Genomic DNA, 25,085 nt, shown 5'->3' with positions numbered 1-25,085 from the left:
AAAGGGTTTTTCTGGTCATTCACTCGTGTTGCTGCGTAACATTTGTGAGCTGTGGGCTTAGATTAAATATTCCAGATGTTGCTGATTTTATTTAGCTGGAAGATCACTTAAGTCATTTAAAAATAACTTTTCACCCCTGAATAAAAGCATAAATGGTTAAAACTAACAAAAGATTGAGAGGACACCATTACTGTCTAAAGCTCAAAATCACGAGAGAGTAAGCAGAAATATTAAAACAAAACATTTCAAGTATTTATAAAGTTGTTTTTAAGCAACGTTTAATGTCTCGGCTTCATGTTTATTTACAACTTCACCCATTAAATGAAAAGTCGAGCTGTCACATGAATGAAATGGAATTAGAATTAAACAACATTTTACCCTGAAATGAAGTGGATTAGAATCAACAACTGACAGAGTTTTTGAGGATCTTTGTTTGCTTTATGGTCTAAAAACATATTCATACAGAAATCAGTTTTTTTTTTTTTTAAAACGGCAACCAATCGCACCAGAGCAGCTCTCTGGCTGATCCAGTCTGGCACCGAAACCCGTGGCGATTCCAGCCTACTCTGTATTCTTTGACACATAATATTTGAAGCCCAATGATCTAACATAACACATTATACAGCTAATGCACTGAATACAGATAACCACTGAAAGCTTTATACAATAATTACAAGGTTCTGCCATTTTTAGTTTTAGGGAAACCAGTCCACAACGCGTCAGCCGGGCTCAACACCTATAAAGATGACATCATTTTGAGTCACAAGCTAAAAGGATGCAGCTTGTCAATATCTTCGATTCATCTTCTTGAACTTCTCGTAGTGGTAGTCGTCTGTGGCCTTCTCGTTGTTTGGACGTTTGCGATGGTTTGGTGGTGACGGAGCTGTAGATTTTCAAAGATGTCGTTCAGATTATTGGAGGTTTGGAAAAAAAAAGGTTTTGTAAATACCATTTGTTCAAAAGGGAACTCTTAAGCTACAAGAAAAGTGCACATCATTATATAACAAACTGAGTGTGTTTGGGTAAAGCTGTGTTCCAAACACAAGCTAAAATGCTTATATGTTGCTATCACAGAGCTTATAGCAGCATTCTAACGTCTGTTGATGAACGATTCCTTGATGAAGAACGGTGTGTGTGACAGTGAGACGCTTCGTACCTTCTGGACCCGGTTTCTCTGTGTCGCCCACTCGCAGCGGTCTTGCTTTGGGCTCTTCTCTGTGTCTGTGGTGCCTCTGTGGTGCATTAACATCCTCATGATAGACTGAAAGAGAGAACTGACACCATTAGCGAACCATCCGCCGCTCGTCACCGTGACAAATCAGCTGTAGGGCCGTTAAGCCCCAGCATGTGCAGACTGCATGAACTCACAGCGGTTGTGTTGGACATAATTAACAGCAATGTTTGTGGGAACAAATGATGTGCCAAGGTCTTTTTTCTTGTTCCTTTGTTCTGCCAGAAGCTTGGCTTTCGCCTCCTCTGTAAAGATGATGTTTTTGATCTTTGCACTGGGGCAGAAATCACATGAACAGGATATTAGTTTTACGTTTCAGTACCCAACGTTATCCATGTGAAAAGATTCTAAAAGTAAACAAATGAATGAACAGGATCATCTGGAGAATGCTCTGGACTCACTCGATGCCAAGATCGACCTCAGGGATCCCGCTCAGCATCTGGTTGGACAACATCTCCTCCGTCTTCTTGGCAGAGTTGACTCGGATGCTCTCGGGCAGTTCGTACAGGTGGTCTTCTGCATTCTTCACCTTAACTTTCTGCTCCTCAGCCTCCACCAAGCCCTTCTTCTTTTTTAACTCAGTCTCAATATATTTCATCCTGCGAGGAGGAATTTGAGAATTATTTTTACGAGACAATTGTTTCTAATAACTAAAATGACCAAAGCGAAGAAAAGCACGATGGGCTGCCACACTGATAAATCAGGTGTTCACTATCACCGTGTTGGACACACTCATGAAAACTAAGGAAATAATAAGGAGTCAGCTGGTTGAGGTTTTGGATTGGGATGGAGGCATTTGCCGGTTTTGAATGGGGCACTATATTTTGAGGTTGCTGGTTCCCCTTAAGTTTACCATTTTCTCTTCCAAAACTATCACTGAGTTGTTTTTTTTTTAAATAAAACATGTGAACCCATTAAAGCTAAATAAAATTGTGAAAGGCAAATGCTCCAAAAGTATGTTTTAGTGTGTACATATTTATGCAATTTGTGGGCAAAAGCATCCTTACATGTCTGCATCCTCATCCCTTCTGTTGGTCTCGGCTGAGAATGACGTGCCAAGGTTAAGGTCTGTCTCATCCTCTGTCCTGCATGAGGATCAATTAGATACATGAGACACAATGTGTTTATTGCTTTTGTAATAACTGACTAAGGCACACCAGCTGGTGATGACAGTTTCCGATACACTCACATGTCTCTATTCCGGTCTTTCACTTTCTTCATGTCAACAACTCCACCAGTCTTCAGTTTAAAAGGGTCATTCTGCCAGAAAGTGTAGTAATAATAAAATGAAATGACAAAGATGCCATTCAAACATATGGTTGTCAACATTAAAAGTTGGTTAAAAAAGGAGACTTACGTCAATTTCAGCCTCTGGTGGCAGTTTCTCTCCAACCAATAATGCGGTCACACTGAAAAAGAGGTAAATATGAATAAGTTCTCTAATGTGTTTCATCATGCTGTACCTCAGTGGGAACTGACAGGGGTTTGAGTCGTAAAAAGCCACCAACACGGATGCTACGTTCACATTACCTGACTCCGCTCTGTCGTTTCCTCAAACTTTGAAGCTCTTTTGCCTCCTCTACCTTCGATCTAAACGAACAGGACATGAACAAACAAAAAATTAACAACATTGAATTACACTGTTAAGCTAGTTTGTCAGGTTTTGGTTCAAATCAACACCGTGTAACTTTTACAACGGGATGCGCGGCGCAGCAGCTGGCTAGCTAACACAAAGCTACCATAAACAGTATGTTTGTTCATGCGGTTAAATCACCTGACTTCCTTGGTTGTTTCAACCTCCTCCTCATCCTCTGAGGAGTTCCTTCTCCTCCTGAAGTTTTTACCAGAGGGCATTTTTCTTATTTAGTTTGACTGATATTTCTGAGCACTGAAAAACAATACGCTTTACGTTTGCTGGTAGTTTGCTCCAGCGGTGGACGGAACGGACGACTTTAACAAACGCGCAATAATAATTCGTCACTTCCACATTTGAAGTGACTAAATCCGTCCCCTTTAGGTAATCATAACAATCATGGCGACTTACAGACAGGTCGGCAGGTTGTTGGGTGTTTTAGGAAGACCTTTGTGGCCGTAAGTCAAGCCTTAGCAAGTTATGAGCATGAACTGCCTTCTAATTTAGCTTGTTTAGTACATTTAAGTGTATGACCTGAATAAACAGGATGCAGCTGTGGCTAACGAGCAGGCTAGCGCCCTGTTTAAACCGTGGAATGACGCTTTTATCAGACGGATTGTAGGGAAAGAGGGGCTTAATAGTTTCTCGTATTCGTTGTATTGCTTATAATTACTTCATTCACAGTCAGTTACTAACAACCTTCATGTGACTTATATGTCATGTTGAGTAAATCTGTACAAACTGGAACAAGATGGCTGTGCACTTAAACGCACCTTTTTCAAGCTGAAATCCAATTGTTAACTTTAAGAGGAGTTGACTGCTTGATTTGGTCATGTTTCATACTTAATCATTTTTAAGATAGAAAAGACTGGTCTAGTTTTGAGACTGAATTGCTAGCCCTGCCAATTTGATTATGACTAATTTCTGATGTAACGTGCTTATGTGTTTTTAGGTAAATAAGCCTGCTCATAAATGCAACCTTCGTTAATAATGTAACTAATTCATATTCCAAATGTGTTGTATCGCTCTTACATTTATTGGGAATTTGTGTAAAATATCCTTTAACCCGTCCAGTTATGGGAAAATGTGTATTTAACTCAAAATAAGAAGTCAATAGCAGCATCTCCCGACATACAGCTCCACAACCCCCTTTTTTTTTAGGCATAAAGTTAAAACACATTACAAAGCACATTTGAGTTTCTGGATTTTCCTTAGTAATAGTAATGATTACTGTTGGTTTTTCACAACTAGAGACATGCTTCAAAAGAGTTTCCTTATGAATTTACAGAACTGGGTTTATGACATGAGTGCTTGCTTAAAAGTCAGAGCTCTTTATTGTATTGCATGTGTAAGGTGTGTTATTTAGGTTTCTTATCTACAGTCCTTCTCTTCTAAGACTAATTTTAGTTCCCATTTACAACAAGATAGATGTTAGTGTGACTATCTGCAGGCAACAGGAACTACTGTGAGTGGGCCGGAAACTTCAGAAAACATTGTCCTGCTGTGTTGGTGTTAAGATAAAAGATAAAGATGATTGTTAGAAGAGGAACTGCAGCCTACTTGTCACTCTCAGTCCAAGGGTCCTGAGAACTGTGATGGAAAAAATAATGAATATTATCTGAGCACTGTTAAGGTGAAAAGCACTCAGATAGGTTTATTGAATAGCTTTTGTACATTATAGAGCAAGACTTCAACACAGAGCACCTGTTTCAGAGTGTAGCTCTGACTTATAATTTCAGTGCATGTCTTACTATACCTGAGCACAGGAGAGGGAAAAAATGTCCATGTATCAGACTATGTAAGCTAACTTCTTCTTATCTCTTGATGAACCTTGATGAGCCAGACGGCCTTGCAGAGGCAAAACAGAATGAACTATGAAATAAAAAAATGTTTGATTGGAAGCATCTTATGCCTGGGAAAAGAGGAGCAAGTCTCACAAGAACAAAATAAATATTTTACTGGATCATCTTGTACATCTTGTGCCTGGGAAAAGAAGAGCAAGTCTCACAAGAACAAGATAAATATTTTACTGGATCATCTTGTGCATCTTGTGCCTGGGAAAGAAGACCAAGTCTCACAAATAATTTAAACATGATGAGACACCAAGCATAAGGCTGAATAAAAATGTCCATTACAGAACATTACCGACTCCCAAAGAAAAAACTTAACTGACTAAATAACAATTGGCTTACAAAAGCAAATTAAGAACTTTGCTATTATTAAACTTGCTTAAGTTTATAAGTTTAAGCCTATACCTCGACCAGGATTTGTTTTGTGATGCCTGCTAATATTAAGTTAGCAATTTTAATGTATATATGGTTGCTTGGTCATTTTGTTACTCCAGTAACGTTTTTAATCTCTTATATGTACTATTTCAGTCTTGCTGGCAGCGGGAGTCAGAGAACTGGATTCCAGTGGCCCACTCATGTCACGGGAGTCTCGAACAGATGGCCACAAAACCCTCTCTGGGTTGTTCCTGGTGTGTATTCCTGTCTGATGCTGTGATATTCATATGTTTGAATATGTTCATGCACAAGTACTCATCTTGAATGTTACTCTTAATACACCGGTAGCAGGTGCTTCCAGGTTGTGCCAAATAAATGTCTTTCTGAACAGAATAAAGCAGTCCTGTGTCAATAGATTAAAGAGCACACTGTTATGAGATAATCTTTTTATCAGCACATGCAGTACTATAACAGGACTTGTGGTTCTCTAACACCTGATGTTCCGAACTTGTTTCGTCTATTTCAGGAAGGAGCATGTTTGTGCAGACACAGGACACACCGAATCCAAACAGTCTGAAGTTTCTCCCTGGTCGGACGGTTCTCGAAGAGGGAACTATGAATTTCACAGGCCCTCGGGATGCATTCTGCTCTCCCTTAGCCAGGTTTGTACTTTTTTAAAGGGAAGTTCTCTAAAAGTAATGGTTCAAAGAGGCCTTTTGATGCACAGCTATAAGTATAAATGTGGCACCTTTGCAGACTGGGTTCTTGTATTTCACACTGTGGTGGATTGTAAACCCTTACTTTAATAAACTCATGTTTCATCAGCCACCTCAGAAGCCTTTTCTTTATTTATTTATTCATTTTTTGGGATAAAAAAGTGAAAAAGCCAATATAAATGACTGATTCTGACTGCTACTTAATTTACATCTTATATTTCTTATAGAGCTTTTAATAGATGTATTAAGAAAATTACTTTTTTTCAAATTCCAAACAATTGCACAGCTGTGTTGATGTATGGATGGAATTTGTATTTGTTGTGTATCTTACTCGTAGGATTCTCTTTTCTTTCTTATCTTTTGTTGCACATTCTCATTTTAAAACATATTCATTGAAAATGCACTTAACAATTAGTTATGTTCTGTGTTGTCTGCAGACAGCTGTTCAGGATTGATGGAGTCAAGAGTGTCTTCCTGGGCCCCGATTTTATCACCATCACAAAGGTAAAACCAGGTTCCAAATGTTTAAAGCATTTTTTAACATTCACGCTTGGAATAACTTTCATCACTTTTTTCTCACTCAGTCTGATGAGACCATGGAATGGAAAGTAATCAAGCCAGATGTTTTTGCTGCCATTATGGACTTCTTTACCTCTGGACTTCCTGTTGTAAATGAGGACAGCAAGCCGAGTGCAGATACAGGTAAGGACGTCTGTGCAAGGCCAACAGCCAAATCCAAAGAAATTTGAAATGAAGCTGCTATCAAATACCAAAGCTCTCCAACCTCCCCTTCTGTCTTCAGCACCATCAGATGATGATGATGAAGTAGTTGCTATGATCAAAGAGTTGCTGGACACTCGCATAAGGTAATGAGGATGCACTCTGACATCACAGGCTGTGGTCTTTAACTGGGGCTTAATGTCCTTCTGTCTCTCTCTGTGGATGTTCTTGCTCCCCAGGCCAACGGTGCAGGAAGACGGAGGAGATGTTCTGTATCGGGGATTTGACGACGGCATTGTAAAGCTGAAGCTGCAAGGCGCCTGCACCAGTTGCCCCAGTTCCATGGTTACCCTGAAGAGCGGAATCCAAAACATGCTGCAGTTTTACGTACCTGAAGTTGAATCGGTGGAGGAGGTTTGTTCTCTTTCTCTTGATTTACAAACCCAGCTCTAAAGTGTCTTGATGCATATACTGCATTTAGTGATGAACCAAACATTTTCAGTTCTTGAAAAATCTGGACTGAAGCCAGACCAGTCCAGCAGCCTTGCTGGCTCAATAGATGCAGTGTGTGGTTTAGCAAGGCCTTTCCTGACAAAGACGTCTTCCTGATGGAAGATTATGTTGCTTTAAAACTTGTATGCATCCGTCTGCATTTATGGTGCCTTTCCAGATGTGCAAGTCTCCTATTCCAATAGGTGTCATTTAAACCTGGTCATCTTTACAGACTGAGTTGCAACATGTTCCTCATTTGTTTCTTTTTAAGCACCATATACTTTTCCAGCCTTTCTTTACCCCGTCCCAACCGTTTTCTTTACGTGTTGTTGCCATTGAACTCATGTTGAACGATTATTTTTCATGAAAGAGTGAAACGTCTCACTTTCAACATTTGATACGTTTTCTGTTTTTTACTGGTTTATGGGATTTTCGTAAAGTGTTCTGTTTTTATTTGCGTGTTACACAGCAACCCAAAGTCAATGGAACTGGGGTTCTAAATGCTTTACCGTTTGTTCATTGTTTTTATGAGAAGGCACTTAAAGAGCAAACTGCGGAAGCTGAGAACGGCCACGCTTAAAAATACCTTCAAATATCACAATCACCAGCTCATGGGTTAATTATCTTAACGTCATGCGATAACAAAGCCAGTTTTGCATTGATAACAAGTTATTTATGTCATTATCTGTTAATAGCATTATTTGTTTTGTCGTGATAATGGACACATTTGTGTCGTTATCTTTAATCTTGATTTATTTTCTCGAGATGAAAAGTTAATATATTAATGCTAACATTTCGTTAGTTTGACCTGAAAATGTTTGTTTTCCTGTCACTGCAAACAGCTGGGATCCCCTTAAAGGCAGCCCTACTTAAGGCCACAGACACCACTGCCTGTTCTCAAGAGCAGACATTTGCTAAGCTCAGTTGCAGCACACAGAGTTACACTTTTATGCTTGGACTTTATGTGATAAAGCCCCCAATTGTTATAGCAACGATAATGAAAGATTAATTTTGGCCTCGACACAGGAAGCACTCATTTGCAAGCTCACCGTAACCACTTTGTGGTTTTGTAAAAACCAAACCTTGTTTTGTAATGATAACTAGTTTCTATATGCTGAGGTACCAGGAAAAAGAAGGCAGACTTCTGGTGAAGACAAGATGAACGATCTTATCATACAAAAATGAGCTTTCCGTCGAGATAGCAAAATGACCGTTTGAAAACGGCGTCAAAATGAAACCTGGCAAACAAGGCTGCTCTCAGCTTCCGTGCAAAATGTCAAGAAATACGACAACTTTAAAATCTTAACTTCGTATATTCTGTCTCACAGGTGAAGGATGAGGAGGAGGAGGCAGCTCAAGTTTGACCTACTGAAACCACATTTGCACATTCCTCCCTCTCCCAGCCGCCCGCTCTAATTCAGTCATGGATGCAATAAAATAACCTGTTTTATAGCACATGTGTGTGTAAAAGAACGCATTATCGTTATTCATTCAGATGTTATCATTGATTTTTGGTAGCTCTGTTCTCTTCAGTGGCAATAATTCACCATATGTAGGTCAGAATTGCTCAGTTACAGGAAATGATTGTACAGCTACACAAATAATGGTGTATATTCTTTCATATTGTAGCACATATTTTAGTTTAAATACCCTTTAGACTGAAAATACATACTGTATAGTGTATCTACATAAATAAAGTTTGGTGAAATATGTTGTTCCTGTGTTTCTATTTTATCTCAAATGTACACAAATGTACATGGTCTCCCCATATTTCCCTGTACTTTTTTCCTTTTTCTTATATTTAGAATTAAATTAATGAGAGATTATGTATGTGCAAACATGCAGTAATGCCAGCAGACACTAAATGGCAGTCAAACTGTCAGCTGTTTTTTAAATGGGGCTGAACATTTTCAGTTTTGATTTTAAACTGAATATTCGATCTAGTATTATCCACCAGAATTACATGTCTTAAACTGTATAGTCATTCATACAATAACTTTAATGAGAGATACTTGAAATGTTCTCGACATTTTTTATGGTCTCTAATGAAAAACGCTGGAGGTCTTTGAATTACTTTCTAAACATTGCACACACAAATAAAGAAAGAATCTTTAATTTGTTTATCAGATTTCCTATTCACTGGCTACTTCCAGGAAGTACAGACCTGTCATTGTGTAGTGATGCTCATTTACGACGTGCTTGAACGGCAGAAACAGGATCAACGGGCTGCTCTGCCCACGGATGCATCCTGATGCCACGTCAGAAGTGCGTCTTTTTGAGGGTGCAACGTGATTGACAGGTCTCTCAGCCAATCGGAAGGTGCCTTTGAAGATGACGGTTGGCTCAGTGAACTGAGAGGAGGGCTAGGCTTCCTAAGAGGCGTCCCCAGCTACCCCGAGAATTGAATAGCTGTATCTGGCAACCGAGCCGAAGACATGTGTGGTGAGTGATGTCTTTATTATGCCTTTATATTTTTCTGTGTTTGATTTAGGTTACTAATTATCAGCCAGAATTGAAAGTAAAGTAAAACGAAAACAACTGTTATACCACAGTTTTAGACCAAAGCCTAGCTGTGGTGGCTAACTTGAGTCTGGTTAGCGAACACGAGCTGTTGTTACTGATGCTGCTAATCAGCTGAATATGAAACGATGTTTAATATCACTGTACTTGCTCTGTTTGTGAATTATGAGTTACTTTTGGTTGTCTCAAACAGCAAGTTTACATATGACAGTAAGATTAAAATGATTATTTTTCTTCCTGTTAACGCCAGGGAGCTACTGTGACTGACGTTTATAGTACGCCCATCGCGTAACTTTCCACTAGCTAATTTTTTGTTGCTAATTTTTGTCTAAATGAGTGGGGATATCTATTACTTGATAGTGTCGTTATTATTTAACAGGAGTATTAAAAAAGAAACATAAGCAGAGGTCCTTCAAGGTTGTGTATAACACTTGTACAAAGCTTCAATGTGAACTTAACGATGCACTCTAATGCCTCATATGATTGATTTAGTTGGAGATGAAGTTGAGATGTTTAACCAGTGTTTGTCACTGTCCTTTGTTACACTTCTTACACTGAGAGATGACGTCTCCCTGTTTCCCATCGCTGTTGTCACAATCTGAGAACACCACTCAGACCAGATAAACTAGTTATTATTATTTTCTGTTGCTACCGGAGGTTACGTTCCTCAGGTTCATCTTTACTCCTGTTAAACCTCTTCTTCATTAAAGCTTGGTCTTGATCGTGATGAATTTGCCCTCCTTCTGCAGCATTTTCCCTTTACCACCCCCCCTCCAAACACACACACACTGAATGAATGTCCCATTTATTGGCTGTGCACTGGTTCTGTTTGCATTTATCCAGCAGAGCCCAGCCGAGAAACAGGCTGCATCTCATGCTCAGCTCTGGTCTCACTCCCTTCAGTGTGGGGGCCAGTTGTTGGACTGGGTTACAGTTGTTTGTAGAAAGTACCCATTATTTTACATTAAATCAACAAGTCTTTATTTAAGTGGGTCTTCTGCATGATTGTTTTTTTTTTAAGTTTGCTCCGCAATCATAGACAAGCAAGTCTCAAGTGTGAGAGCCCATCTTATTCTCTGTTATTTCTAAGGTGCTGTTTTCCATAAATCCTCCTTCTGAGACTGGTTTCTCATTTCATTGTAAACAATAGAGGGTGGCATCACCAATTTACGTCTCCCTAACCGTAAAAAAGGAATCTAATTGCTTTCCTTGTGGTTTCAGCAGCCAACTGAACATGTTCATTGTCACTAATAGACCTTGTTAAAATCAGAATGACCATCTAATGAGTTTAGGTGAAATTGTGTTTCTTTAAATCTACTTAATATTATTATACTGAGTTCAACCATATAGCCCAGCTGTAGTTTTGTTGGTCTTTTAAATCTACATGCAATATGCAGTGAGGTAGTTGTAAAACATTACTCAATAACAGTTATCACAGCCACACACCATATAACTTAACTCATACTCCTACATGTAGTTGCACCTCTATAAAGATTTTTGAATGTGGGTAGAAATTCTTTATGAACAGAACCGCAGCCCTGATTCTTTTTTTCTCTCTCTTTCCACCCTTTTCCAGGAATCTTTGCTTATCTCAACTATCATGTGCCAAGGACTCGCCGTGACATCCTTGAGATCCTCCTCAAAGGTCTACGACGTCTGGAATACAGAGGCTACGACTCAGCTGGTGAGAAAGATGGGAGAGGCGCATCAGCATTACATTTTTTATGAAGGTTTTTTTTTTTTTTTCTCACCGTGTCCTCGTAAGATATTTGCATGATTCCACTCAATAAGCTGCGATTTACCTGTTTTATATACCATGAATTCAGTATAGAAGTTATTTGAGTGGCTGTCACTCTGGAGACAAAGCAGTCGTCTAGTAATCAGTAGCTATTTTCACTTATCAGCTGCGGCTTATCAGCAAAAAAAAAAAAAAAATAGACATCTTTGTTTACCCAGTGCCGTTCGTCCTTGGTAAATTCATTCTAAATGAAAGAGGCGACTCCTCCGTGTGTGTGCTTACACACATCAAACAAATATCACAGAATTTGCTGAGTGACGCCAGCGTCATTGGGTGGCGGGTTCCACAGTGTCAGGTTGCCTTTACACACACTTTGAACAGGAAACATGACAAGAAAAAAAGAAAAAGGTTGAGTACAGGGAATTTACTGTGAGATTGTCTCGACTGTCACAGTTGACGTTCAGTGTCAACTCTCTTTTCTGCTCTTGTTAAGGTGTGGGAATTGATGGAGGCAACGGCAAAGACTGGGAGTCCAATGCCAGGTCTATCCAGCTGATCAAGCAACGTGGAAAAGTGAAAGCCCTTGATGAGGAAATCAACAGTAAGCTGAAACTGAGATCACTTTCCCAGAATTGATCATTTATGAAATGGTTGATTTGTCATCCCGTTTTCTGTGATGCAGTTTGAATGCTAAAGATGTCTGGATTGTGTTTTCCTCTTTAGAACAGCAAGATATTGACTTGGATGTGGAGTTCGATGTTCACATTGGCATTGCTCACACCCGCTGGGCGACCCACGGTGTGCCCAGCCCAGTCAACAGTCATCCACACAGATCTGACAAGACGAACGGTCAGCTGGTTAAACATGCTAAACTAAACAGCTCAGCCAGTTTCTCTGACCTGTGTGCAGCTGTCCGGGAGTCTTAAAGTTTGTGCTAATTCTTTTGGTTTGCAGAGTTCATCGTCATTCACAATGGAATCATCACCAACTACAAGGACCTGAGAAAATTCTTGGTGAGCAAAAGTGTTTTTCTTGAATTGTTGTCGACATCATTTCATCTCTCTGTCGTATGGACAGGACGCCTAAGACTCCTTTTATCTCTACAGGAGAGCAAAGGCTACGAGTTTGAGTCAGAAACTGATACAGAGACCATTGCCAAGCTGGTGAAGTACATGTACGACAACCGGGAGAATGATGACATCAGTTTTGCCACATTGGTTGAGCGTGTTACTCAGCAGTTGGTAAGGATATACCAATGCACAGCATTGCTATGAGATTATAATAAGAGATTTTTTTAAAAAGCCTCTTGACCTTGTTTGTTCCTCTGCCTCTCAGGAGGGAGCCTTTGCACTGGTTTTCAAGAGTGTCCACTATCCTGGAGAGGCAGTTGGCACCAGGTACGCTCACACTGATGCTTTCAAAGTGTTGTTAAAAAGAGATTTTTCTAAAGTGATGACCATAGTCTTTTAAAATAGATATGGGCAATACAGTGTGTAATGTACAATATGCTATATACTGAAATAACATCTAGAACATTTTCTTTTGTGTTTTGTACAGGAGGGGAAGTCCTCTACTGATCGGAGTGCGCAGTGATCACAAGCTGTCCGCCGATCATATTCCTGTGCTTTACCGCTCCTGTAATTACGCATTTCTGTTTCCATTCAGATATAAAGGCATTTCATTGGATACATGAGACTGAGGCCCTGTTTTGTTTTGTTTTTTTTTTCCCAGCTGGTAAAGACAAGAAGAGCTGCAGTGCACTTCCTAGGATGGACCAGGACACCTGCCTGTTCCCTCTGGATGAAAAAGCTGTGGAGTACTACTTTGCCTCTGATGCTAGGTAAGTAGATTCTTTGCATCAGCCAGGAAAATTGTTCCCCATTTCCAGTTATTTCTGCCTTTTCTATGGAGCATAAATCAGATGTTTATTGTTGACTGTATTTGTCACCACAGCGCTGTGATCGAGCACACAAACCGAGTGATCTTCCTGGAGGACGATGATGTGGCCGCTGTGATGGACGGCCGTCTGTCCATCCAGAGGATGAAGCGCAGGGCAGGAGACTACCCAGCCCGCGCCATCCAGACGCTGCAGATGGAGCTGCAGCAGATTATGAAAGGTCAGTGGAGGGTCTGCCTTTGGGTTTGCATTTCCCCCCACTATTTATTACTGCTGCTCACATTTGCAAATAAATCATTTGTATTCTACCTTGTAATTTTACCTCAAACCCCATTATTACCCTGTGTCGGAAGTGACTAGAAGCTGAAACCTGGCTTTTAACGGCTTAGCCTGAGGCTATATTTGTTATCATCCAAAGAGTTTAAAACCCAGCTGGACCAGTTGCACCCCTAAGAAAGTTTCCATTATTGTTCAAATGAGTCCTGTGTTTCTGAACCTTATCAATCACCCCCCCCCCCCCCCCGTCTCTGTCACACCTCTGCACTTTTCTGACCACTCTTTATTCACTTCAGAGTGAGTCTCCCGGGAAGATCCACTGCTTCCACCCTTATGGTTTCCTTCCGCCACAACCTGTCACCCACCCACTTCTCCTCCTTTGTTGTCTCTGTTCTTCCGACCTCCAGCACATTCTCCTCCAGTGAGGTTAATGATGCCACGGAGTCCCTCTGCTCTACACTGAGCTCTTGTCTGGATGGTCTGTATCCTCTATCCACCAAAACTGAGTCCCTATCTCTTGTTCCGTCAAAGGTAGCTAGAAACTTGGGTGGAATGATTGATGACGAGCTGACCTTTAAAGATCATGTTATATTTCTGATCTTATTCTGATATATTTTGTCCTCGATATGTCGCATGATAATGTGCAATTCTTTTTAATTGAGACCGGTTGGTGGAAACCTTCTAAAACCAAATAATGTTTGACAGAACTAGCAGGTTTTATTTAATGGAATAAATGACTGGAACAATTAATTATTGAAATAGTTAGGTCTCTGTTCTTATGATATTCTGATTCCCACTGCTCTGAATGGAGGCAAACTATATTATCAAATTAAGATTTGGTTCCATATTCCCGCTGCTATGTCCTTAAATGAGGGAGCGGTGTATTAAAAAGGTGCCATGCCTGACTGTCGCTGGTCACACAATATAAGTGTTCATATTCATGTTAAAGTAACACTTTAACCTCATAGTCAGGGATTTATGCCAATTAATTATGCTGCTGCACAGATCCAGAAGAATATGTCACCACAGCTATATTTTATGAATGTAAGGCTGTGATTACTTAAGGTTTCTTCTTTTTCACTCACTTTTCCTCTGTAGTCCACCAGAGGGCAGAGAGGACCTGATGTTGGCTTCACTCAGCATTCCTTTGTGGTCCTGTCATTACTCAGCCTCACTCCTCCATCTCATTTTCTGGAGCCTTTCTGCTAAATAACCTTATTTACATGACCCAAATTACAGGCTGGCTGAAAAACAGTTTAACTTTTGACTGCCATGGTTGTTAATGAAAGAACAACCGTATCTCCTTGATGTCTCATGTTTGGATTAATGTGACCTCTCTCAAGCGACCTCTTTATATAAAGTCTCTCACTGTGTGCTTAAGAGGCCTTACCCTCTTTTTTTACTAGTTTTTACTAGTGTTAGAAATGTTCCACTGATATCTTATCCTCACATCACAGGCAACTACAGCTCCTTCATGCAGAAGGAGATCTTCGAGCAGCCAGAGTCTGTGGTAAACACCATGAGAGGGAGAGTCAACTTTGACAACAACACAGGTTAGAGAGTTGTGTAAATAGTTTTCTCAGTGAAACGTTGATGCTTTCCCTATTTCTACTTCCTCTAAACTCTGAGATTGCCAAGATTCATGTTGTTGCTCAAAGTTTTAGCTGTACTAGTTTCTGTCCTAGTTTTTCTCTTTATGCAGTTTTGCTGAAGTGCATGACATTTAGTTCAGAACAGAAAAGCTCAGAAGAACACGTTTCCATTGCCTTCATACCTGTCCATTTCACTACTAATTGAAATTCAAAATTCTTACTGAAATGAATTCGAATGATTATACTTTCTCATTGGGAATGAATACAATCAGCAGTAACATGCATGTAATAAAGCTAATCGTGCATATGTATCAGTCATCATCTAGGATCCTGTGGACTTCTTTAATGAATTGAAAAATAACGAAGCAGAAAGTAAAGATAAGCTGTTTGGTTTTGCTTTTCAGTGACACTGGGTGGACTGAAGGACCACATCAAAGAAATCCAGAGGTGTCGGAGACTAATCCTTATTGCCTGTGGCACCAGCTACCATGCTGGAGTAGCAGTAAGTAGTGCTTAACCAGCCACCTTTTGTCTTTGATTGAAATAGTTAGAGGTCTGCAGAGAATGTATCAGTCTACCAGGTAATGGGAGGTCTGTATTATGACCGTAGGTGTGAGGTTTATTTCCTGGCACATTCTCTGCTCTGAGCTAGGCTGGCTTTTATTTAAAAGAATGACACTGAGCTGTCCTCTGTCACTTTCCAGACCCGCCAAGTCCTGGAGGAACTAACCGAGCTGCCTGTCATGGTGGAGCTGGCCAGTGACTTCCTGGACAGAAACACACCAGTCTTCCGAGACGATGTCTGCTTCTTTATCAGCCAGTCAGGTGTGGACACTGGTGCCATCTGAGCTTCATCTAGTCCACTTCCTATTGACTGTAGAGGAACTTCTTTAGCCTTTGTGTTATCTGTTTTTATCTCTTCTAGTGTGTGGGACATTTCTATAGGGTGCCGTTTAGTCTTTCCTCAAATCAACTCACATTTGATGTCAGTTTCCTAAGACACTGCTAAGTCTTTCTGCTAACCCTGCAGGAGAGACTGCTGACAGCCTCATGGCCCTGCGCTACAGTAAGGAGAGAGGGGCTCTGACTGTGGGCGTCACCAACACAGTGGGCAGCTCCATCTCCAGGGAGACTGACTGTGGAGTCCACATCAATGCTGGGCCAGAGATTGGAGTTGCTAGCACAAAGGTAGGTGGGAAAACTGCAGCACTGATGACCCTTGTGCAGCTGAAGGCCTTCGCTTCCGTGGAAATGTTTTAAACTCACCGTGATCACATACAGCAGTATAGTCAGTGACTCATGCGGTACAATTTTCCATCACTCTCTTACAATCATGTCACTCAAGTGAGGCTGATGGATGCATGGATTGTTTTTCAGCTTGTTTTTTGGGTAAAAATAAACAGTTTCTGCAGTAGTAGTAGACACAAATCTACAAAATATCTGATTTAGACCTGAGAAATCTTTGCCAGTACAATTGGAAAAGACAACCTAGTTAATGACCTGTTGTTAGCAGTCCAGTTAAGAACAGAAATGTGTCCTATTTTTTTCACAAGTTGATGAGAGCTTCATTAATTCCCTTTGAGTATAGAAGACTGCCTCGTTTTGAATTGCACCAGAAAATGTTTTAAGGAACCTGATTTCATTATTTTGAGTGAAATGGCCCTTTTGAAACTCAGTGTGAGGTAACTGTACGCCCGTTTGTAGCATTAACTCACAGATGAACTCAATGCCCACTGAATGAAACCCAGATGCAAACTCCATTCCAGATCTGGTCCCGCCTTTTGGATGCTGACATTGTCCTCCACTCTAATCCTACAGGGACTCGAAAAAGCCTGATATTATCATCTCAAGTCATGTAAAGCTAGAATACTTTGTTTTAAAGCCTCTCCCCCTTCTCACCCTCATAACCAAAAGGATTTTCCAGCTGGGACTCAGAGCAGAGGAATAAAAGCCTCAGCCAGTGTGAATGGAGAGTGTGGAGCAGGTCCTTCCCTGCTCCAGGCTTTGGGCTTGGCTCAGCGACTCTTGTGCGGCTCCAAAGCCCCAGAGCACGCCACCGAGACGCCATCGTTTACGGCTTGGCTGACTTGGACACACACCCACCTTCACCAAACAGTGCACATTTACAATCCAGCTCATCATATCACTGGACAACATGTATCGCACCAAACTGCCCAATGACTTCATCTGCTTGGTCTTACTTTTCTTTGGTTTGTGCAAATGTAACTCTTTTTGTTTGCTTTTTTTTGTTAATTGAAAAAGATCTTTTTCATATAGTCTTCTTCAAGATTTGTGAGATAAGTTGAGACTTAAGGACAAAATACTTTGATGCTCTCATAAGGCAGAGCCCTTTGGCAGATCAGATGACAGTACTTGGCAAAGGTCTGCTGCATGAATTATATAACAGTATCCATTGGGAATTTGCAGGGTCATGAAGTTTGTTCTCTGGTTCACCACTGTTACACTTTGCACTTCTTCATGTTTAAACTGTCTGAGTTGTGTTTGAAGGTTCTCATCTCTGTAGGGCAAACGTTGTCGTGGTCTGCTTTAGAAAAAACAAAGAAAAGTTGGTTACATGAATGCAGAAGAAGACCACATTTTACAGCAAGGATATATTGTTACATCTGAGCCGACACCAAGCACTGTCAGAGTTCTAAGGGATTGTGGCTCGCGTGCTGTCAAGAGAGAAAACAGTGAAAAGGTTTTACTGCTATTTTCTTGGCCCTACATGTTGGTATTTCTGAGTCCAGTGGGTCCTGTGAATTTACTTGGCTTCACTCAAACTCTGATTAAACCTCCCAAATGGGCATGGAAGGCTTCCAAACATGCTGGGAGAGAGTGGGCGGTGATGACGACAGGCACTTAGTCTCAAATGTGTGTGAGGGTACGAGCGGTGACATTTCCAGATTTATCGGAAAGTGTGCTCCTGAATGCGATGTTTCTCCAGCTTTAGCTTGACTGGGCTCACATGCGAGCAGGATGCTGAAACTGCTCGGTGGCTCTCACTGTTTGGAGCTCAGATGTAAAGTGTGCTTTCCAAACCAGAAGCACACAACCCCACCAACGGCATGTCAGGATCTGGTTGACTCTCCTCTGGTGTATCAGTGCTGCAAAACAAGAAAACTACAATAATCAGGTTGCAAAGGATTATTCTAATTATTTCACAGTGCCGTGGGGGTCCACTCGTGACTGTGTTCACCTTCATCACTGATTAATCCCTGACTTTATTCATCTGTGAAGCCATGCGATATGACAAGGTGATTTAAAGGTTAAGCAGCGCCCACATCAGTGTAGTTAATGACATCTACACTGTCTTTCCTCTTTTCTTTGCAGGCCTACACCAGTCAGTTTGTGGCCCTGATCATGTTTGCTCTCTTGATGTGCGATGACAGGATTTCCATGCAGCCCAGACGCCGTGAGATAATCCAGGGCCTGAGAGTGCTTCCAGGTAAATCCAGAGTATTGTTTCAGCCAGTGAAATCCTAGGCCCATGTAAGGATAAGACTTTTAAGAATTGAATCCCACCGCTCAGATTAAAGAGTGATAATATGCAAAGGCTTTTTTATTTATTTATTTATTATATCAAACGAGTCCCTTGTAAGAGAAAGCTAAGTGACAAGAGAGTTCAGATGAACAGAAGGAGCAGGAGTGGAGGCAGCCCTGGGCTGCTGCATGCTCCTCTGGATCTAAGTAATATGTTGGGTTACTAATGATAAACTAATAAGGAAGGTCTTTGTATTCTCTCTCGGCACCTAACATTATAAATAGATTGTGTCCTGTACATCCCACCAGTTTTATACAAGATCACGCATAGAATTTTTAAATAGCCTTCTCTCACCAAAAAAAGAAGAACACATACAGGATTTTCTGTTATGTTTTTAGATCTGATTAAGGAGGTCCTCAGTTTGGACGATGAAATCCAGAAGTTGGCGACAGAGTTGTACGAGCAGAAGAGCGTACTGATCATGGGGAGAGGCTACCATTATGCAACCTGCCTGGAAGGAGCGCTGGTGAGCAAATGCACCCTCCTGCTTAAACGGCTTTACCCGATTGTTTTGATTTTAGACTGAAGAAAGCTCGGTCAAATCTCGAGGAGTGACTAGAGTGAAGATTTATGTTTGGAAATGACAGCAAAGATTTTCCTCCTTTGTAGAAAATCAAGGAAATCACGTACATGCACTCAGAGGGTATCCTGGCCGGAGAGCTGAAACACGGTCCGCTGGCCCTGGTGGATAAAGTCATGCCAGTTATCATGATCATCATGAGAGACCACACCTACATTAAGTGTCAGAATGCCCTGCAGCAAGTTGTTGCCCGCCAGGTAAGAGCTACAGATGCCCGATGTTAATATATGTCAGAAATCTTGAAGAGAAATGAGAAACACGCCGTCTTTCAGTAAGAAGTAATGGGACATGTGAAGTTCAGACCTACAATTCACCACGTAAATGTTCAACTTTGGGCATCCTGAGCATTTTGCAACCACATTTTTGTGTTTGATTATTTTAACAGTCCCGTCTGTTCCAAACCTGTGATCCCTCACCTCAGCTAATACAAGACAGGGGCGGATTCAGCATGACATCAGCGCTCTCAGTAATCTGAGAGCAGATGTGGCTTTAAGAGATGCGAAACTCAACCGGGGAGGAGGATGTGTTTTCAAGCTTTCTGTGACAGATATTTGGGTTACATTTGAACCCCGTTTGATCCACAGGGCCGTCCCATTGTGATCTGTGACAAAGATGACCACGAGACCATCAAAAACTCTTGCCGCACCATCAAAGTGCCTCACTGTGTGGACTGCCTGCAGGGCATCCTGAGCGTCATCCCGCTGCAGCTGCTGTCCTTCCACCTGGCTGTCCTCAGAGGTTACGATGTAAGTGTTGCCTCCTCGGGCCAGGTGTTTGCTAGTTGTACTTCCTACATCTCTTTCAACACACAGAAAAAAATCAAACTAATTGTGCAAAGCTAGTGCCGCTTAAACTCTGCATCTGCGGCCATCACTCAAGCTGATTTTTTTCGTCACAACCATGCAGTGATTAATACGTGAAGTGAATTGTTAATAAGACTCTGCGATACACTATAAAGCAGATGTGTTGCAGATTGTACTTTTGCAGGTCCCTGGCACTGTAACTCTAGACGTCTTTGAGGTTAAACATACCAAAAAAAAAGCCCATCAGAAATAAACATGCTGTGTTTACAGAGAGCACAGCCTTTCCATCTCACTCAAACAAGAAGAGAAGGTTGTATTGATGGTTAGAATCTAAAAGTTAGATGAACTGTCAAAAGAATTGTAAAGTAAACCTTCATAAAAGTGTCGAGGATTAGACTTGATCATTCAGGTTGTAAATAAAAATAAATCAATTGCTGTGTTAGTAAATGCTAAAGGTCCAAGTAAACAAGTAGAGTATGTAAATATTGTTGGTGTCGATGCTGCTTTTGAAGCAATTAGGGCAGATTTCCGGACAGCAAGATCCCCCGTAGACACAAACATTTACACGCACACAGCTCCACCGCATGCCCGCCGTCCTTTTTTCTAACTCTGTCCAAGAGAAGCTGGAGAGACGAGAAAGTGCTCCTGTGACGAATTTGGAAATTCTGAGAGCAGTCCTGTGGAGCTGCCATATCGCTGGATCGCACATAAAAGTCTGTTTTTGTTGGGGTTTTGGTCAATTATATGTAATAGTTTGACAGCATCATTTAATCCTCTCTTACTTGCTGTTCATTTTTATAAGTTGTGACCTCTTCTTGTTTAAATTCAGGTGGACTGTCCAAGAAATCTGGCCAAGTCTGTTACAGTGGAGTAGACGTCACCTTTCATCGGCTGGCAGACGCACATTCAAACACTGACATCAAAGGAGCATCTGTATGAAGAAAAGAAGACATTGTCCTGTTTGTGTGTCTCGTGTCGTTGCTCTTTTTAATGCAATCTTTTGGTCAATACTTGTGTGTATCACTGTTGCATCTCACTTTTATTTCTCTCGAAACCTTTGGCACCCTTGTTACTATAATTCGTGTAGCTTTTTCTGTGGTGGCAGGAACTGGGCTGGCATCTTTAACCCGTTTTCACTTTTGGAAAGGCTTTTTTAAATTTTTTTTTTTAGTTTTGTTGACCTTTAGCGCCTGTCAGTGACAGTACAGGACTATCTTGCTCAAAAGTTGTGAGCAAGACCTCCGTGTCTGTGGGAGCCGATGTTAAAGCTTACTGGAAGAAGTTCGATCATTTTCCACGGAAGTTTGATCATTTTCTCTTTTTGTGCAATGATTTATAGGTTAGGTGGGGTATTTTTCTTTGGCAGCTAATGAGTCAGTGTTTTTACTCCACAGTTGAAGTAAACCGCAGTCTTAAATCATTCCAAACCACAGGTCATCACTGTTTTGTAATTGCAGCTCAATTTGCCAGTTTTGACTCTGGTCCCATCTTGGACTTTCTTCTGAGTGTAGTGCAGTGTACCGCAGGAGCAGCATCACAAGTCAGGTCACGAAAAAGAAAAGGAAGTTGGCGAATACACTACTGTGTAAAATCATCTCTCCTGTCGTCCTCTCTGTACTGTCACATTTTGATTTCTCTTGTCTTACGGAGAGCTTGTTGCTTATCTCTGGTCTGTAGACTGCATTTGAACTAACTCAAGTCAGTTAAGTGAGGAAAAAGTTACTAACCCGAAGTAGAAGTTGCACTCAGCTGCCAGCCCTCACCCTGCCTCCATCACTGCTGCCATTGCAATACAGGGACCATTTGTGGCGTGTTTCCTCCTATTTTGATTTTTTTTTTCTATTAAATGAATTTTATATTGTAGAAGTTACTTATTCTTTTGTTTGAAACGTGAATGTTACTCTCATTTGAAATGTCAAACCAAAATTTTCTGCGGTGTCTTTGGTAGTTGTGAACCAAAACATATATATATATATATATTATGTATGTTCATTCTTTTTCATTTGTAGCCAAACTGTACTGATGCTGGTAGATGGTGATGGATGAAGGCATTTTGAGCAAACACTGTTAACATTTCCCCGCGTCATACTGAAAAGTGTTGAGTGGGGTAGAAAGTCTGTGATCCCAGCTGTTTGTTTTGCTTGTTTTCTTCGAAAGCCAAGGAAAAGATCATACGCATACACTATAATCGAACAACAAAGTTTCCTTTAAGAATAAAAATTTTCAAAATCGATGCCATGTTTTTGGTTAGAAGTTGTTAATCGCTTTTGCAATCAAGCCTTAATTTAGGTTTTTCCTCTTTTCCCAAACATTAAGCTGCTCTTGAGCCAGTAAAAGGAATAGAAAACGGGGCAATGTTGTCGCAGATAACTTTTGTAACCCCCCCACATTCTTTACCCCCTCCCCTTCTCAACCAGTTGCATTGACACTGCACCAAATCCTTCCACCATCTGTCAGAAGCATGGGTTAGTGGGAGTGGGACATTATTTATGAATGGATCTGATGCAATAAAGTGTCATATGCTTCTCTTTTGAAGTGTCTGGAGTCATTTCATGAGAAGGTGCAGCAGTTCATATTCATAACAGACATTCATAAATGTCAGCAATGAGGCTAAATATTTGGCTTGATAACAGTCATCTGGAAATGTATCACAAAAATTTTATTAAGATAAAAAAAATTAAACGTACATTTGGACGGCTATTAAAAACTTTTTTTGTTTATTGTATAAAATATACAAAAGAGTTCAGGCAGAGGACATGCAGGGGCTACGTCCACAGATTGGAAATGAAGCCAGGTGCCTGAGCAAATGGTCTGATGCAGCCCCCCCAAAACCATGATGGCGGACACAAGAGGCCTGCAGTCTCAGCACCGAGCTGTCAACACGGAATGGCCGAGGAACAGGATGGTCACACAGACGGACAGCGAGTGTTGGCAGATTGCAGGCAACACGCACATCGCCGCCTGGACTGACTTCCACCACCGCACGGCTCTCCTTCCCCCACAGCAAAGAGGAGAGCAGCTGTTGTTTCCGGGCCTCTGCGATGAGGGCCAGGTGGAACAGCTCGAGCACGCGCCTTGGTCCGAGTCCTCTAGTGAGGAGAGCACACCTGCCACCGTCAGCCTGAGGAATGCGTTCAGCTTCAGCATTACCGAAAGGTAAAGAGCTAAGCTCTTGGTGAAAACCAGGGCAGCTCTCAGGAGGATTTCATTGCTCAGACTTATTGCAATGATGGCTTCACATGCAGCTGCGGAGTAGTGACTGAAGGTAGCCGCAGCCCTTAACAACAGCTGCCTCCAATCGTCAGCCACGGGGAGCTCTGTGGGTATTTTTTTTAAAAAGAGCATCATGTGAAGCATTTCAGGTAACTTCCTCAGTGCAGCAGCCGCGCCTCCCATCAGCCTGTGCAAACCAAGGCAGCCCAGTAGCTTTTATTGAGGTGACTTGGATAGGATTAAGTAACAGTTAACAGGTGGTGTGACCAATGTGACCTGGATTTAATAAAGATGTATGGTTTGAATTAGGTTTGCCAAAAAAGGAGAGAATGGGTTTCTGTTCAAAATATTTCACATTTTCTGATATATACCTTTTTTAAACTGTGTTTTTATATCAGTGTAATACTGAAATTGTATATGTTGAGCGTCTGTGCTGTCACATGGAAACAACCTGTATGCTGAGTCAAGACATCTTGTGATTTGTTTATCTGGTGTGGAAAAGCCACAGAAAGTGACTCAGAGCTACAATATCTTTGCACATTTTCAAGTTAAAATACTAACTTTAGAACTGTAAAGCTATAAGTTTTTATTCCCCCCTGTGCCTGCAGCTGACTCTGAATTATGTCATTAACAATCAGCATCAGCGCCTTTTCTACAGCTTGTCCACATTTCCTGATGATTAGCTGGTGCCTAATATTTTCCAACATAGATCATTCCATTCCTGCATGTGACATAATGCAACATATCGACATCTGGATCTGGTTGGCCATGCACTGCATATTCTTTTCTCTTTTTTTCCAAGACAAGGATTTATTCTGTGCTCATTGCAAACAGCATCTCTACAAAGTGTGAGTATCCTTTGTCTATAAATTACAATTAGTTATATGAAAAGGGGACTGTTGTGCTTTCAGTTATATGGAGAGATCCTTTTTACATCCTGACGTGCTGGAAAATAGAAGTTAAACCCATCAGTCTCTACAGGTTCTTTCTGTGAAATAAGAGAACTAAGAGTGTCACTGTGACACAACATAACACAACTGGGTGTTTAGTGGCTGTTTTTACCTTGTAAAGAAGAAAATGTCAATGGGTTGGAACTCAGAATATGAACACAAATTATTCGTACTTGTACTTAAAATGATAGAAAAGAAAAGTCTTGTTTTATTCTCTCAAATTGTTTTACTTGCATTTGGAATCAAGCTGACCCAGATCTATAGATACTGTGCTGACTGAAAGTTTCATACGGTCTTTTCAGTTGGGACTTCTTTTGGAAAGGTTTGTGCTTTCTGACAGCTGATCATGAACCTGAAGTTTGCTTTGCATCTGGCAGAGTCCCCCTGATCACCACCAAAGAACATCTCTATATTGATAACTGGGGTGATAGAAAATGGTTGTGAAATGGTAAAGGCAGCCATGTTGGAACACCATGTTTATTTTCTGACACGCACACAGGCAGACTGATATTTAAACATACATGATTACATTATTTACATAAAACTTTGCTAGAATCTCTGGGTGATTTAGACAAATGGTGTGCAAAGCATTTCCCTGATTCTGAGACTCATTTTCTCATCTTAATAGAGCACATACTAACCTCAGTTGTGAGTACACTCACTGAGTTGAGTTTCAGCTGTTGGGCCAATGAAGCCAAGCAAATTTCAACGTATTGTTTACTCTGAGCGCAAAGAACATTGCAGCTATGACTGTCTTTGGACTGACTGCATATGATATGCAAGTCCGAAGAAGTCCAGATATTTTGCATTGCCGTCTCAATAAGCTTAGTTAGTCTCCTGTGTATTTTTGAACTCGCAACCCATTTCCAAAAAACAGTTGTAACAAATCCAAATAAAATCAGGCTGCAATGATTTGCAAGTTACTGAAACCCTGTGTTTCAATGAAAATAATACA

General features: G+C 40.9%; 3 protein-coding genes across 4 annotated transcripts in view; 2 read left to right on the top strand and 1 right to left on the bottom strand.

The window, feature by feature from the left end:
• Positions 1 to 22,502, top strand: part of LOC140310071 (glutamine--fructose-6-phosphate aminotransferase [isomerizing] 1) — a 107,650-nt gene extending 85,148 nt beyond the window's left edge. Inside the window, exons 2-20 of one of the 2 annotated variants that reach the window (XM_072388216.1) lie at positions 9,425 to 9,459; positions 11,114 to 11,221; positions 11,769 to 11,876; positions 11,999 to 12,124; positions 12,230 to 12,288; positions 12,382 to 12,516; positions 12,611 to 12,672; positions 12,833 to 12,912; positions 13,007 to 13,115; positions 13,229 to 13,392; positions 14,906 to 15,001; positions 15,445 to 15,542; positions 15,745 to 15,865; positions 16,071 to 16,228; positions 18,374 to 18,488; positions 18,923 to 19,050; positions 19,194 to 19,361; positions 19,749 to 19,910; positions 20,797 to 22,502. In XM_072388216.1, the coding sequence (XP_072244317.1) occupies positions 9,453 to 9,459; positions 11,114 to 11,221; positions 11,769 to 11,876; positions 11,999 to 12,124; positions 12,230 to 12,288; positions 12,382 to 12,516; positions 12,611 to 12,672; positions 12,833 to 12,912; positions 13,007 to 13,115; positions 13,229 to 13,392; positions 14,906 to 15,001; positions 15,445 to 15,542; positions 15,745 to 15,865; positions 16,071 to 16,228; positions 18,374 to 18,488; positions 18,923 to 19,050; positions 19,194 to 19,361; positions 19,749 to 19,910; positions 20,797 to 20,841 (2,049 nt within the window). In that variant the 5' untranslated portion in view covers positions 9,425 to 9,452 and the 3' untranslated portion in view covers positions 20,842 to 22,502. Of the gene's footprint in view, positions 1 to 9,366; positions 9,460 to 11,113; positions 11,222 to 11,768; positions 11,877 to 11,998; positions 12,125 to 12,229; positions 12,289 to 12,381; positions 12,517 to 12,610; positions 12,673 to 12,832; positions 12,913 to 13,006; positions 13,116 to 13,228; positions 13,393 to 14,905; positions 15,002 to 15,444; positions 15,543 to 15,744; positions 15,866 to 16,070; positions 16,229 to 18,373; positions 18,489 to 18,922; positions 19,051 to 19,193; positions 19,362 to 19,748; positions 19,911 to 20,796 lie in introns of those variants that run through there. The other variant, XM_072388215.1, reaches the window with a different exon arrangement.
• Positions 272 to 3,179, bottom strand: cunh9orf78 (chromosome unknown C9orf78 homolog). Its single transcript, XM_072388193.1, has 9 exons — positions 3,006 to 3,179; positions 2,762 to 2,821; positions 2,589 to 2,640; positions 2,421 to 2,491; positions 2,239 to 2,316; positions 1,633 to 1,830; positions 1,369 to 1,505; positions 1,157 to 1,261; positions 272 to 883 (listed from the first exon to the last, which is right to left on the bottom strand). The coding sequence occupies exons 1-9, from the start codon at positions 3,083 to 3,085 to the stop codon at positions 786 to 788; spliced, it is 879 nt and encodes a 292-aa protein (XP_072244294.1). The 5' UTR covers positions 3,086 to 3,179; the 3' UTR covers positions 272 to 785.
• Positions 3,216 to 8,727, top strand: nfu1 (NFU1 iron-sulfur cluster scaffold homolog (S. cerevisiae)). The gene is made up of 8 exons (XM_072388194.1): positions 3,216 to 3,322; positions 5,243 to 5,343; positions 5,616 to 5,751; positions 6,243 to 6,309; positions 6,390 to 6,507; positions 6,608 to 6,671; positions 6,765 to 6,939; positions 8,346 to 8,727. Exons 1-8 carry the CDS (start codon positions 3,264 to 3,266, stop codon positions 8,379 to 8,381), a joined length of 756 nt encoding a protein of 251 aa, XP_072244295.1. The 5' UTR covers positions 3,216 to 3,263; the 3' UTR covers positions 8,382 to 8,727.
• Positions 22,503 to 25,085: the final 2,583 nt, after the last annotated feature.

This window comes from Leuresthes tenuis, unplaced genomic scaffold (genome assembly GCF_036924035.1).
Source record: "Leuresthes tenuis unplaced genomic scaffold, fLeuTen1.0.hap1 SCAF_6, whole genome shotgun sequence".
NCBI classification, from domain to species: Eukaryota; Metazoa; Chordata; class Actinopteri; order Atheriniformes; family Atherinopsidae; genus Leuresthes; species Leuresthes tenuis.
The sequence above is the reverse complement of the archived record's forward strand: the minus strand, read 5'-3'. Positions and strand labels throughout refer to the sequence as shown.